Raw genomic sequence first — 11,866 nt, 5'->3', positions numbered from 1 at the left:
CGCTACACCTATTTTCTAGGTTTGGCCTTCCGAACCCCTTTTTCGTCTGTTTTTCTTTCCGATCGTTTCCAAAACCCTAGAATTGATGTCTTTCAATTCTTTTCCATTTCTTAAACTTATCATTCATGTGTTCATGCACTTGTGGGCTTAACACAACATTCTGTACTTCTTTCTTAAATACAGTCTGAAAATCGGTAATTGCATCGTAGTTCAGAAATTTCTGAACTTTAGCTTATAACTTGCTATTCCATAATTATATCAACAAATACTTATCATAAAAGTATTTATATTAATGATACAAAAGATTCTATGAAATATTATCACATACAATAATTCAGATAAATTTCTTGGTCATGACATGTTTGCTCCATTTGAATTGCTGAAAGTTCCAACTCTTTTAATATCGATATCGCACTCATTGTCAAGCAACTAAGTCTCTTAGTCCCGTCCACAAATCACATCTATGTTTGGCATTTTTGTGTGTTGTTGATACTTAAAAGACTTTGAGACGATCTCTCTTGCTCGGAAGTTGTGTACTTAAAGAATTTGAAACAAGAAAACTTTGAATAAGTTAAAGTAGACCTTTCTTGTTTATTATTTTCTTTTTTGTGGAAGTAGTCCATAAGTTTTCTTTAAGACGATCTCTACTGCTCGGAAGTTGCGTACTTCGTGTAATCAAGAACCGTATCAAAGTTTTTTAAAGTGCATTAAAAAAGATAAAAAGATTATTTTTTTCAATACAATACAATAGGGTAGAGGATAAAATGCGTGTATCGCTTAGATTAAGCAATACAAGTTCATACTTTGTTTCTTACGTTGAGGTGAACTAAAAAACAATTCCATTTCATACAACAGCAACATATATACACAAACTAATTAGAGCGGTAAGGAGATGTTCTCTTTAAAAACAGACAAAAAGTGTTGGAGATCGAAAATGAATTGTGGAGCACAATATTAAAAAAAGAAAAAGAAAATGAAAGACAACTGAATCGAAGTAGAGGATGACTTAGTTACAACCAATTGAATGGCCGGATGACTTAGTTAATTGGACCTTTTTTTTTTGTTGTTGCTGAAATTGTAAATAACGTGGTTGAGATCAAGTTAATTTGATGCGAAGCTCTAGCTGATAAATTAGACGTGTTCTTGTTACTTGGAAGATGCTATTGATATTACAGTGGCCACACAAGGCAGATAAGAACAGTAAATTAAAGTCAAGTGATGCAGCAGAATGGATAAAATCAAGGCAAATCCGTGGCTAAGAGAAAAATCCTCAAAATTGGAGTGAAAATACGTAGTTATTTATAACTCACACCCATATGCTAACAAACTAACCGCTTAATTCTACGGCATACTAGACAAATAATAATATACTAATTACAAAGTCAACGCTAAGTTGATAAACTAAAACAAACGATAATGTAGATGTAAAAACGTCTACTATAACTAAATTCTCCTGAATAGACTTATGTCTACCTTTGGAAATTTTCTTACAGGATTACACAAACTCACACTCGAGAGTTGAGGAGTGACATTTGCAATATAAGTACTAACTCTAATTTGCACCATCATTTAAAACAAAGTCCAGGACAAACAAGAAACCTGAATAATTCCCAGCACAAAGAGGGGAGGAAAATCTTAATAAATAGCCAATGAAGACATTAAATTATGTACAAATTGAACGGACACAACCCAAAAAAAAAACAAAAAAACAAAAAAAAAAAAACTATTTTATCATCAAAATTCAAACATTTTCAGGTGTTGCCCGCTCAGGGGATTTCCTGCAAATTGGGCACGAAGCGTTTAATCTGAGCCATTCATCAATGCAATCAGAATGGAAGCAATGTTGGCATTCCGGTATGGTCTTAAGAATCTCCTTGGGCCGGTACTCGGACAAGCATATTGGGCACGTTTTGTCATCGGGCTTGGGCAGCCGTCGACTTTCACCAAGCACTATCTTTGGGTACGACTCAAGTGTCGGCCCATCAAGGCCCATAACAATTGTGGGCTGCGGGGCCACCGTGGAGTTGAACTCCGCAATAGGCCCATTTCTTAAAGCAAAGGTCTTGACCCTCCCACAGATGAAACATAGTAGCCCCACAAAGCACAAGATCACCGGCACACCAACTCCTACGGCTACTGCATACCGGGCAGTCCTAGGAATTCCTAGTAAATAGTAAAATATAGATTATTAATATGACATAAAAATAAAAAATAAAAAATAAAAACTTTGTAATTGTATAAAAAAGTCAACGCTCATTATTTTCTCCGAACCACAAACCACAAATATATGGTCCAAATTAACCAGCCTTACGCACTAATATTCAAGACCCAATCAAACCTTTTAATGTCTAAACTTATCACTAAGTTAAAGACTCTATTCATATATAATTATATATGTAATAAGCATGTCCTTAAATTCAAAAGAGATGACGTTATTTATAATAAAAAGAAAGACCTTAAGCATGCATGTTTTGTGACTGCCGTGTTGAGTCATTGAGTGCGTGCTGTTGTTCAAATTCTAGTGTGGCGTATGTGAAAGTGTAAAAAGTCAAACTCGGACTTTGATTCAATACCCCATCCACCCGTTATTAAAAATAAATAAAATAAATAAATAATAATAAAAAAGATAGTCAACCAAACGAAAGCCATGATTGCCGTACGGAAAGTGTTGAGCGCACCTCAGGTGAAGCTGCAATTTTCAAATGTTATTAGTCGTCTATTAATTTTTCTTTTTTAAGGGGGGAAAAAAAAAAGGTATTATTAGTTCTACTTTGCTTAGTAAGAGAAGAAATGGTCTACGCTTATCTTTAAGGCTGCTAATCAGTACTTGTTTTTATATGAACCACAATTACCTGCTGATCACCTGGCACTAAAATTATAATGGAAGTTGGAAATTGCCTAAAAAGTCGTTGCAATCAGTTGCATTAACTATTTATAATCAAATCCAACCACACATTATTTCTCCGCATCTTTAGCACAAGTCATTATTAGCTGTTTATCATAACAGTTTATTAATGCAATAACAAAACCCTTGCATTCATGCCATCTAAAAGCCAAAAAGAAAATTACAAGTTAAGCTTGGAATATTGTAATATAATATTAATTTCATGTATTTGGCGATTAAAGTCGTTTAATCTTTAGGATACTATAATCCAACCACACATTATTTCTCCGCATCTTTAGCACAAGTCATTATTAGTTGTTTATCATAACAGTTTATTAATGCAATAACAAAACCTTTGCATTCATGCCATCTAAAAGCCAAAAAGAAAATTACAAGTTAAACTTGGAATATTGTAATATAATATTAATATCATGTATTTGGTGATTAAAGTCGTTTAATCTTTAGGATACTACAGATGTGCTATTGGAGAACGTCAATATCTTTGCAATTTGGACAGCCAATGGGATGTTTTTGGGGAGTCAGGAAGATAACATGTTTTGGCATCATTACAAATATGTTGTGTGTATACGTATACACACACATATACATATACCAAAAAGAAAGTTATCTCAGCCGACATCTACATTTTTAACACCTACCCATTTATCAGTTAATGACGAGTGGGTAGGGTTATAACTTATATGTTGTCCTTAACATGAAATTCTATTTGCGTATACACTATGAACAAAAGTTTCTTGGCTTTTTATAATGTGATATCTGTAAATGAGGGAGATTTTATTATTATTATTCTTTCTGTATCTTTCTTTCTGAAACTGCATGGATATTGTTTCTTGGCTTTTCATATTGTTTATTCTATTATCTCCACCTCACAAGATGAAATTTTTTTTTTTTCCCCTTTTTTCTGCTATCATAAGAGAGCCTTGTATCTTATTAATAAGAATTCAAGATTTATAATTACCTGATCTACTAATTTCAAGTTTACGTGTTGAACCTTATGACTAGAGGATATGTATATTTGTTTTGTTCTAAAGGTTAGAGGGAGGGATAATCTTCTTTTCAAACAGTTATCCAGTATATTTTATCATAACTACAGCTAGTGAAAACGACTATTTAGACTTGGAACTGTTTTCTCTTTTATAAAGAAATAAAGACGTGAAATTAGGATATTCCAAACTTAATATTAGAAGCTCATATAGTCACCACCAATCAAATAAAGTCCAGCAATGTTAAGAGGCATATTCACGAACGCCAACATCACTTAAAACATAAAAGTGAGCCCTGCACAGAAGGAGCAAGACTCAAAAACTCGTTTAGTTCGCTGATTCGAGTTTTTAATTTAAGTTGATATGTGACTTTATGTGAGAGGATTTTATTGTAACGAAAAAGTTAAATATGACTGTTTCAGAGAGTTTTTTACTATAGAAAAATTCGAATCAGTGAAATAAATGGAACCTCATTGTATGCATTCCGATGCTGGAGTTAGAAAAACTAGTTTTTATAAGGAGAAAATTGACCTATCATTATAGGCCTGCAATAGAACCCTTAAATCTAGCTCTGGTATAATGTCACGAAGCTTGATACGAAAAAAATCTGTTTATTTGACGAGTCAATTTTGAATTGATACTAAAATGACCATGTCTTATTTTTAACGACACTAATCCGTCAAAAAAAAGTGTCATATTTGTGTCGCATAGCTCTAAAATCTAGTCTTTATGAGGATAAAATAATAATAACTTGCCATTATAGACCTAAAAAACTCAAATCTAGCTCTAGTTAATGATATTAATGTTAAGAAAGAGCATAAAGGAAATAATAAATAAAAAAGAATAATAAATAAATAAAAGTTATAGTACCGGTTTCAGGAACATTTGAGCAGACAACTTCTTTAGTAGAATTGGCCTTAAACCCACAACGGCCACCTCGGGACTCGCATCTTCCGCACGCGGGAACATCCCATGCGAGACGTAGATGGTCACTGAGCTCCGACGACAACACTTCCTCGTAATTCGGCCAGTCAACCGGGACCGGAAAGGTCCCGATCAATTGACACCTCGGTGACAGAAACTCCGTCACCCTCAACGACGCCGTAGCAAACACCCAGAACGTGGGCCCACTGAGGCAGCCAATCGAGTTCAACGAACCGTAGCTCGAGAAATCCGAGGAGCAGTTAAAGAAAGCGAAATCCTGGTTGTAACCACCGTAGAAAGGCGAACCGGAGAGGTTGAGGGAGAGGATTCGCTTGGCAAGGCAGTTGTTTGGGTCGTTTATCCACATCTCTTGCGAGGCGTAGTCTATTCCTTGGACGGTGAATTGTCCGGAATAAGGGAGGTTGAGGAGTGTTTGGTTCTTCTTGCCGCAGGATACGTCAAAACCCGGATAGCCGCATAGCTTGGATTGGCGGTTACTTATCCGGAACGGGAATCGGATTTCCGGCTCGCGGATAGCGCAAACCGATTTCACGCATGGCTCTTGTTGTGAGCTTGACGAGAGGTACGAAGAGGAGAGCAGGATAAAGAAGAAGACGAGAACTTTGATGAGAATATTCATTTTTTGCTAAGTATATTGTTGTTTACAGTTGACACAGAGAAATATATATGCTCGAATACAGGTGTATATATTTCCTTAAAAAAAATAATATATATATATAGGTAAGGTCCTTAAACCGGTTTGTCGGACTGAAACGGAGGTGTATATATTTCCTTAAAAAAAATAATATATATATATAGGTAAGGTCTTTAAACCGGTTTATCGGACTGAAACGACAGTTGTATAATTCTGTATAAATCATGCATATTTACATATAAAGTCATGTATATTTACATGTAAAGATATATATGTTAAGCTGTAGTTGTATAATTCTGTATAAATCGTGTATATTTATATATAAAGTCGTATATATTTACATGTAAAAATGTATATGTTAAGTTATAAGAAACGATAATATATATTAATTCTCGAAACATATATTTTTTATAGCAATTAAGTGAACATATAGCATAAAAATATGTATATTGGTTGATTTGTTGTATTTTATATTAAATATACACGATTTTACATGTAAATATATATAATTATATAACTACCGATCCAGTCAGACACAATTATAACTGTCTGATCAAAGACAATTCATATGTGTATATATATACGTATGTGTGTAAGTGTGTGTGTAATGTCGGGATGTTTGACTTTATTATAAATGGTCGTAGTCTAAATTTCTAGACCATAAAAAATGGACCGCAAAATGAGAAGCATGTTGGTTGGTCCAGGTTAGACTGTATATGTGTAGGGTGAATAGAAAACAAGGAATTGAACAAGTCACGGTTAGTGATCTTGGAGGGAAGAAAATTCTTTTCAGAAACTCAAATAAATCGAGAAGTTAAATAAGCCGTATTGGACCAACCACATAACCGTAAAAATGTTATATCAGTACTTAAACTATGCTGTAATGAATCAACAATATTTTGACTGTGTTTTCGTGAAATTCTTTTTCTTGAATCTAGTCATAAGAAGAATGCTTAACTGTTAAATAACTCACTTCTTGGTCCTCGACCCCTCAGTCACTACGAACGCCCTTACTTTTTTTTTTTTTTTTTGGAAATCTTTTTCCTTTACAGAAATCCATTATAACTTGTTATAAAGATATATTGTATACACTTTTTTGGACGGGGAGGATAATTTATTTTACTTCTTTTGAAAAACTGCCCTGAAATTTGAAAAATTGGCCTGATCAAACAGGGATATTGCAACTTTAGCAAATATAATAATATAAATTGAATGGAGGAAGCAAGAATTTTTTAGAGAATTGTTAATTTGTTAGGCATGCATCAGCTAAGGAAGACTAGACCCGTTCAAAATATTTGGTAATAGAATCAATTCCTGTGAAGTCAAAAGTAATTCTTAAGTTGAACCCCAAAATTGATACAAAAGCTTTCAATTAGTCTCACTATCTGCCACGTATGTTAACTAATAAGAACCCCCAGCTTGTAGTGGCAGGCGTTCATTGTCTTAATTATGTGAGTTTTATAGTTAATTAGTATTTTCTACATTATTGATATGAAACCCCTGTTTGATGGTTGCGTTTTTTATTCTTTTATTGTCACAATATTTGAAATCTAAAGTTTGAAAACTGACTTTTATATATAACCAAATTGAAAATCTGACCAAGAACAATACGAATTTACACGCACTAATCTAATATTTAAAAAAAAAAAATCAGCTATTCTAGTAACATAAATTTCTTTCTTTCCTCTTTCAGAATACCATAAATTCTTATGTAACTGTACAGTCATAATCTTTTTATTTAGTTTTAACTTTAACGTTCTTTCTTCACTCATGGTTATAAATCAAGAGGAACCCTCTCCAATATAAAGTATAAACTCTCTATAATCAAGATAAATGTGAAATTCAATTCATGAAAAGGAAATCCAATCATAAAAGCCTTTGCAATTTTGTATGCACTTGCCAGCATCATCGCCCTTGGACCATGGTTTCTTTTAAGTTTAAGGTCTCTTTCATTTTACTAGTTTCTAATTTTAAGTTTTTTCAATTAAAAATTCTTAAAAAAATATCACATTTAATTTTTTTTTATATATTTAAAAAAATATCACATCTCAACTCAAATTGAAAACTTAAATCCGCGAACAATTAAAAACTCAAATCCCCTTCGCGAACAAGGCATGTATAATTTTCTTTCAGCAAAGAATGTTTTTTAAATTTCAACTTCTTTTATATATATATATATATAGACACACACACACTTTAGCCCAGTCAAATTAATGAATCCCGTTACGATCCCCATTTTTTCTCTTTCCCCAAGCCTGACTTGTTTTGAAATCAGGATTAGGTACTAGTAAGTCACTAAATTCCAATTCAACCAAAACAAAATTTCCAGTCATAGAAAGACTAATCCATACAAAAGGAAAATCGAAATAATAATTTTATTTATTTTCCTCTTTAAATCTAAAAATAAAAACAAAAAACAAAAACATTATTATTTTCAAAATGGAGAAAAGGAAAATGTCAAAAATCATAGCACCGACCGTTTCGTTCCCAGTCTCCATAGCGAGTGGGCTCGGGCCCTCTGGGCCCACCGACCTCTCCGGTCTGTTCGTTCAGGCTAGTTCCTTCTTCTTCGTCTTCTACACCGTCTTCCTTCTCATTTTCCAGATCTTTTGCTATTGCTTCTCTCTGTTCCTTGTTCATGTTTTCTTGATCGTATTGAGGTTTCTGAGCCGAGGAGCTGACGAGTCGACTCGCTGAGTTGGTGGCGCAGCGAGTCAGCGGCTCCGACCTGGTGGAGGAGAGGATCACCTTTGGGGTCGAAAGATTGGTTATTGATGAAAAGAGACGGCCGAGATTGCTCGCCATGATCGGAATTCCCTCTTTTTTGGTTCTCTCAGACTCCGACGAAAAAGACCAAAAAATGTAAAATTGGGAACCCTAGTTTCAGACTCTCGGTATGGAGAAGAGAGAGAAGAGGGAGGGAGGGAGAGAGAGAGGCCTATGAGTTTGTCCGTATGTTGTCGTGTTGGGACTTGGGCGAATAGAAGGCCACCTGGTATGCGTAGTTTTTATCTTAGTAGTCCAATCTATGGGCCTATAGGAGCCCAATAAGTGGAGTTAAAGGGCTACCTCTATGATTCTGATTTTTTAACATCTTTGAAGGCAGGACGACAAATATTTAACGACATGTAAAGAGCAATGAAACATTGAAACGACCACTACTTACAAGAAACCTGAAAAACGACAATAAGAAAACTACACTTAAATTGAAACGACAAGAAGACAACAGGTGAGTAAACGATAAAAGCTTAAGACCACGGAAAAAGGAACAAGAAAACGACAATTAAAATAGAAACGACAGCAAATAATATAACGAAAAAAATAGAGCAAAACAACGTATATTAACGTAACAATGAGAAACGACGACAAATAGGAATGAAGTTGAATGAATAAACGACAGTAAAAGCTGAAAACGGAAAGTCAAAAACAACATGAGAAGAACCAAACGATACAAAACTAAAAACGAGAATAAAAAATGACAGTAAAAGAGCAACGGCCAAAACGAGTAAATGACAAAAAATTAAAAAAAAATAAAAAAGATGCGTGAACTACAAAAAGGAATAATAAACGACTTCACGACTCAAACGACAAAAACGTAAAAATAATGAGAGAAAAGGAACCATGAAATAAGGAATAAAACAACAAAGAATGAGAAACGACGGTTAAATATGGTAACGACAAAAACAACAAATGAGTCAACAGACGACAATCAATAATATTGCAGAAACGTAAAAATGACAGCAAATGAGAAACAACAAAAATAAAGAACGCGACAACAAGAAAAAGGAAATCAATGGGCTACTAAACAGTCCTTACTGGCAAGATGGGCCCAAGGCCCAACAATAGAACCAGAACGAGTGAGATTTGAGAAAAAGCTTCATTCCTTCTTCCTTCCAGAGAGAGAGAGAGAGAGAGAGAAGAGAGAGAGGAAATGGGTGGAGAAGGTCAAGTTTTGAAGCGAATTCCTCGCATTAAATTCCCGCAGAGACACCCAAAGCCCTCATCTTCAGGTCTCTCTCTCTTTGCATACTCTTTTTTTTTTTGACATCTAGCTCTGTTGTTGCTGGATCTTGGTTTGTTTTTATCATTTCATAGTTTTTGGGCTTTTTTCTTGAATGTCACGTCTTAAGAAGGGATAAATGAAAATCATTTTGGAAATTGAGATATGTTATTTCGCAAAGATATAAAATTGGGTCATTTTGATGTGATTTGTGGAATTCAGACAATAAATTTTCTGTAGTTTTATGGCGTTCACTCTTAGAAGCGTTCCTGGGTTTTCTTATCCTAATTGAAAGAACTATGTTCATCTAAATTTAATGGAATCTCACGCGTGGGATTAATCAATTTGGAATTTTCTGATATCTCTTGGACATTAATGACTACCAAAAATAACTAGAGGAGAAGTTGTTTTGTTCTTTTCCGGCTGATCTTGATGCTAATTTTTATGACTCTGTTTAGTACAGTTGGAAGTTTATAGAAAGGAAAGGGTGAAATCTGGTTATGAAAATTTGATATGGAGGAACACTTACCAGAGTAAATTTAGTGGGTTTATTAATTTATTTAATCCTTGACAAAAAGATAATAAAAGGCAAACTGTTAAGTGAAAGGCATTGAGAAGTTGTGTTCCTCCACACAATTATCTTAGTTATAATGAGTAGTAGATTGTCTTTTCTTATGAGAAAATTATTACCAAGAGTGAGGCAATGAGAAAGAAAAATTATTTTCGTTTAAAGGGATTGCGAATTTGAATGATAGGTACAACTCCAGAAGCTCAACGAGCAACAAGTAAATTCACTTATAAGATGCCAACTCCAAAGTCTGATGTTCCATTGCCACCCCAAAACACTGCTGTGGGAGGGAAAGCTTCTCTTCAGCCAAAACGTACCCCCGTCACCGATAGAGAGATTGAGGCTGTATTGGTAAGAACCAGAACGTATTTTACTCTTCTTTAAAACTTGTGATAAATGTGTCATCCTGGTGAGCTTTGAGAGACAAGTTAATTCAGATGGCCATGAGACATCCATATAACTGGGTTTTTTTTTGCGTAGTATTCGCATACGATTGGTTCTGAAAAATGATACATAGTTCCTCCAACTAGGTTGGAAAAATCTCCAGTTTCATGGCCACTTTTTCCCCATCAAAATAAACAATTGATTCTTGGGATTGACAGAGAATAACTAAAAGCAAAGAAAACTGAAAACTGGTTTGTTTGCAACCTATTAACGCAAATTATTGGTTTCTGTTGGTTTTGCAGTTGGGTGGTTGCTTTGATTAAGTCAGGCTGAGGAGCAGAATGATGTGGAAGAAAAAAAAAATGTTGCTTCTTTTTTTTCCCTGTTTTCTTGGTTTCAGCCAAAGAAAATGTACAAAAAAAGAAGCCATTGTAATATATAATTTAAGTTGTACGAACGATGCAAGGACCCTCTTATCGTTTAGATCCATGGGGACCCTCATGTGAAATAATCTGTTGTTTTGCTCGGCATCGAGAGCACCAATAGGAATGGGTTTTTTTCTTCTTCTTTTTTATTTTATTTTATTAATTGAGGTAAATGCCTGTGTTTAATAAAAATTGCATGAGGTTTATTTGTTCTATTTTGTTATTCTTGTTTGTATGTCACTTTTGTGGATCCTTTTCGAACCTTTTTCAGACAAATTATCTTTTGTAAAACTTAAATTCCATTCGGCAAGCTGAAGACGTAAAAGTTCGAACTTTGAAGTACTCTTAAATTTTTTTTTTTTTTTTTTGGCTAAATCAGTTGCACCATCAATAAAGTACTATTCATTGTAATCGGACAAAAACGGAGCTAAAAGCAGGTCTGTTTAACATAAATAATAACAATAATTGTTTCAAGTGCACATGAATTCTTAGGATTAGAGAGTTATTTGTATGAAATGGCTGTATCAACTAAAAAAAAAAAACAGAGAGAGAGCTATGAACAAAAATTTATAACTTTTACTAAATTTAACCTCAATTATGCAAAGGATTAAGCACAGAACACACTAACCAATAGGCATATAACTTTCAAGCGACGAGAAAACAAATAACAAGAACGAGCAAAGCAAAAACAAAAACGGATCCCATCCCAAAAATAACGATGATAATGACAATAAAGACTTGCTAAGAATAATCTAAAATCTCCGCAAGTAATGAACATACAGGGCAAAAGGCATCGGCAAAATTATAAGTAATCATGCTATGAGGAAAAATATCAGAAATTTCCTATTATGTGATTTATAAGTTGCAGAAAATTTCAATAACAATGTTCCAAAACAATACAAGGGAACAGAACTGTACATTATTCGTCATGAAAACCCCGAAAGGCAAAAGGCTTAACCAAAACAAGATAGCAAAAACTATAGACAAAGATAAATATTCTAAAACCTATAGCCCCACACGAC

At 34.1% G+C, this 11,866-nt stretch overlaps 3 protein-coding genes across 3 annotated transcripts; 1 reads left to right on the top strand and 2 right to left on the bottom strand.

Annotated features, from left to right (window-relative positions):
• Nucleotides 1-1,701: 1,701 nt before the first annotated feature.
• Nucleotides 1,702-5,484, bottom strand: LOC21390252 (RING-H2 finger protein ATL20). Its single transcript, XM_010102470.2, has 2 exons — nt 4,759-5,484; nt 1,702-2,163 (listed from the first exon to the last, which is right to left on the bottom strand). The coding sequence occupies exons 1-2, from the start codon at nt 5,450-5,452 to the stop codon at nt 1,742-1,744; spliced, it is 1,116 nt and encodes a 371-aa protein (XP_010100772.1). The 5' UTR covers nt 5,453-5,484; the 3' UTR covers nt 1,702-1,741.
• A 2,283-nt stretch (nt 5,485-7,767) lies between these two features.
• LOC21390251 (succinate dehydrogenase assembly factor 4, mitochondrial) lies at nt 7,768-8,433 on the bottom strand. The gene has a single exon (XM_010102469.2). It carries the CDS (start codon nt 8,270-8,272, stop codon nt 7,925-7,927), a length of 348 nt encoding a protein of 115 aa, XP_010100771.1. The 5' UTR covers nt 8,273-8,433; the 3' UTR covers nt 7,768-7,924.
• A 913-nt stretch (nt 8,434-9,346) lies between these two features.
• On the top strand, nt 9,347-10,996 carry LOC112092373. The gene is made up of 3 exons (XM_024168417.1): nt 9,347-9,477; nt 10,223-10,386; nt 10,722-10,996. Exons 1-3 carry the CDS (start codon nt 9,399-9,401, stop codon nt 10,740-10,742), a joined length of 264 nt encoding a protein of 87 aa, XP_024024185.1. The 5' UTR covers nt 9,347-9,398; the 3' UTR covers nt 10,743-10,996.
• Nucleotides 10,997-11,866: the final 870 nt, after the last annotated feature.

The sequence above is a fragment of the Morus notabilis genome, unplaced genomic scaffold (assembly GCF_000414095.1).
Source record: "Morus notabilis unplaced genomic scaffold, ASM41409v2 Scaffold581, whole genome shotgun sequence".
NCBI classification, from domain to species: Eukaryota; Viridiplantae; Streptophyta; class Magnoliopsida; order Rosales; family Moraceae; genus Morus; species Morus notabilis.
The sequence above is the reverse complement of the archived record's forward strand: the minus strand, read 5'-3'. Positions and strand labels throughout refer to the sequence as shown.

What these genes read in the sequence shown, in the direction of transcription:
- LOC21390252 (XM_010102470.2), bottom strand. Translation starts at nt 5,452, where the DNA reads ATGAATATTCTCATCAAAGTTCTCGTCTTCTTCTTTATCCTGCTCTCC. An exon ending in CTCAAATGTTCCTGAAACCG is followed by an intron (nt 2,164 to 4,758) that starts GTACTATAACTT and finishes ACTATTTACTAG; the next exon opens with GAATTCCTAGGACTGCCCGG.
- LOC21390251 (XM_010102469.2), bottom strand. Translation starts at nt 8,272, where the DNA reads ATGGCGAGCAATCTCGGCCGTCTCTTTTCATCAATAACCAATCTTTCG.
- LOC112092373 (XM_024168417.1), top strand. Translation starts at nt 9,399, where the DNA reads ATGGGTGGAGAAGGTCAAGTTTTGAAGCGAATTCCTCGCATTAAATTC. An exon ending in CCCAAAGCCCTCATCTTCAG is followed by an intron (nt 9,478 to 10,222) that starts GTCTCTCTCTCT and finishes TTTGAATGATAG; the next exon opens with GTACAACTCCAGAAGCTCAA. An exon ending in GAGAGATTGAGGCTGTATTG is followed by an intron (nt 10,387 to 10,721) that starts GTAAGAACCAGA and finishes TTGGTTTTGCAG; the next exon opens with TTGGGTGGTTGCTTTGATTA.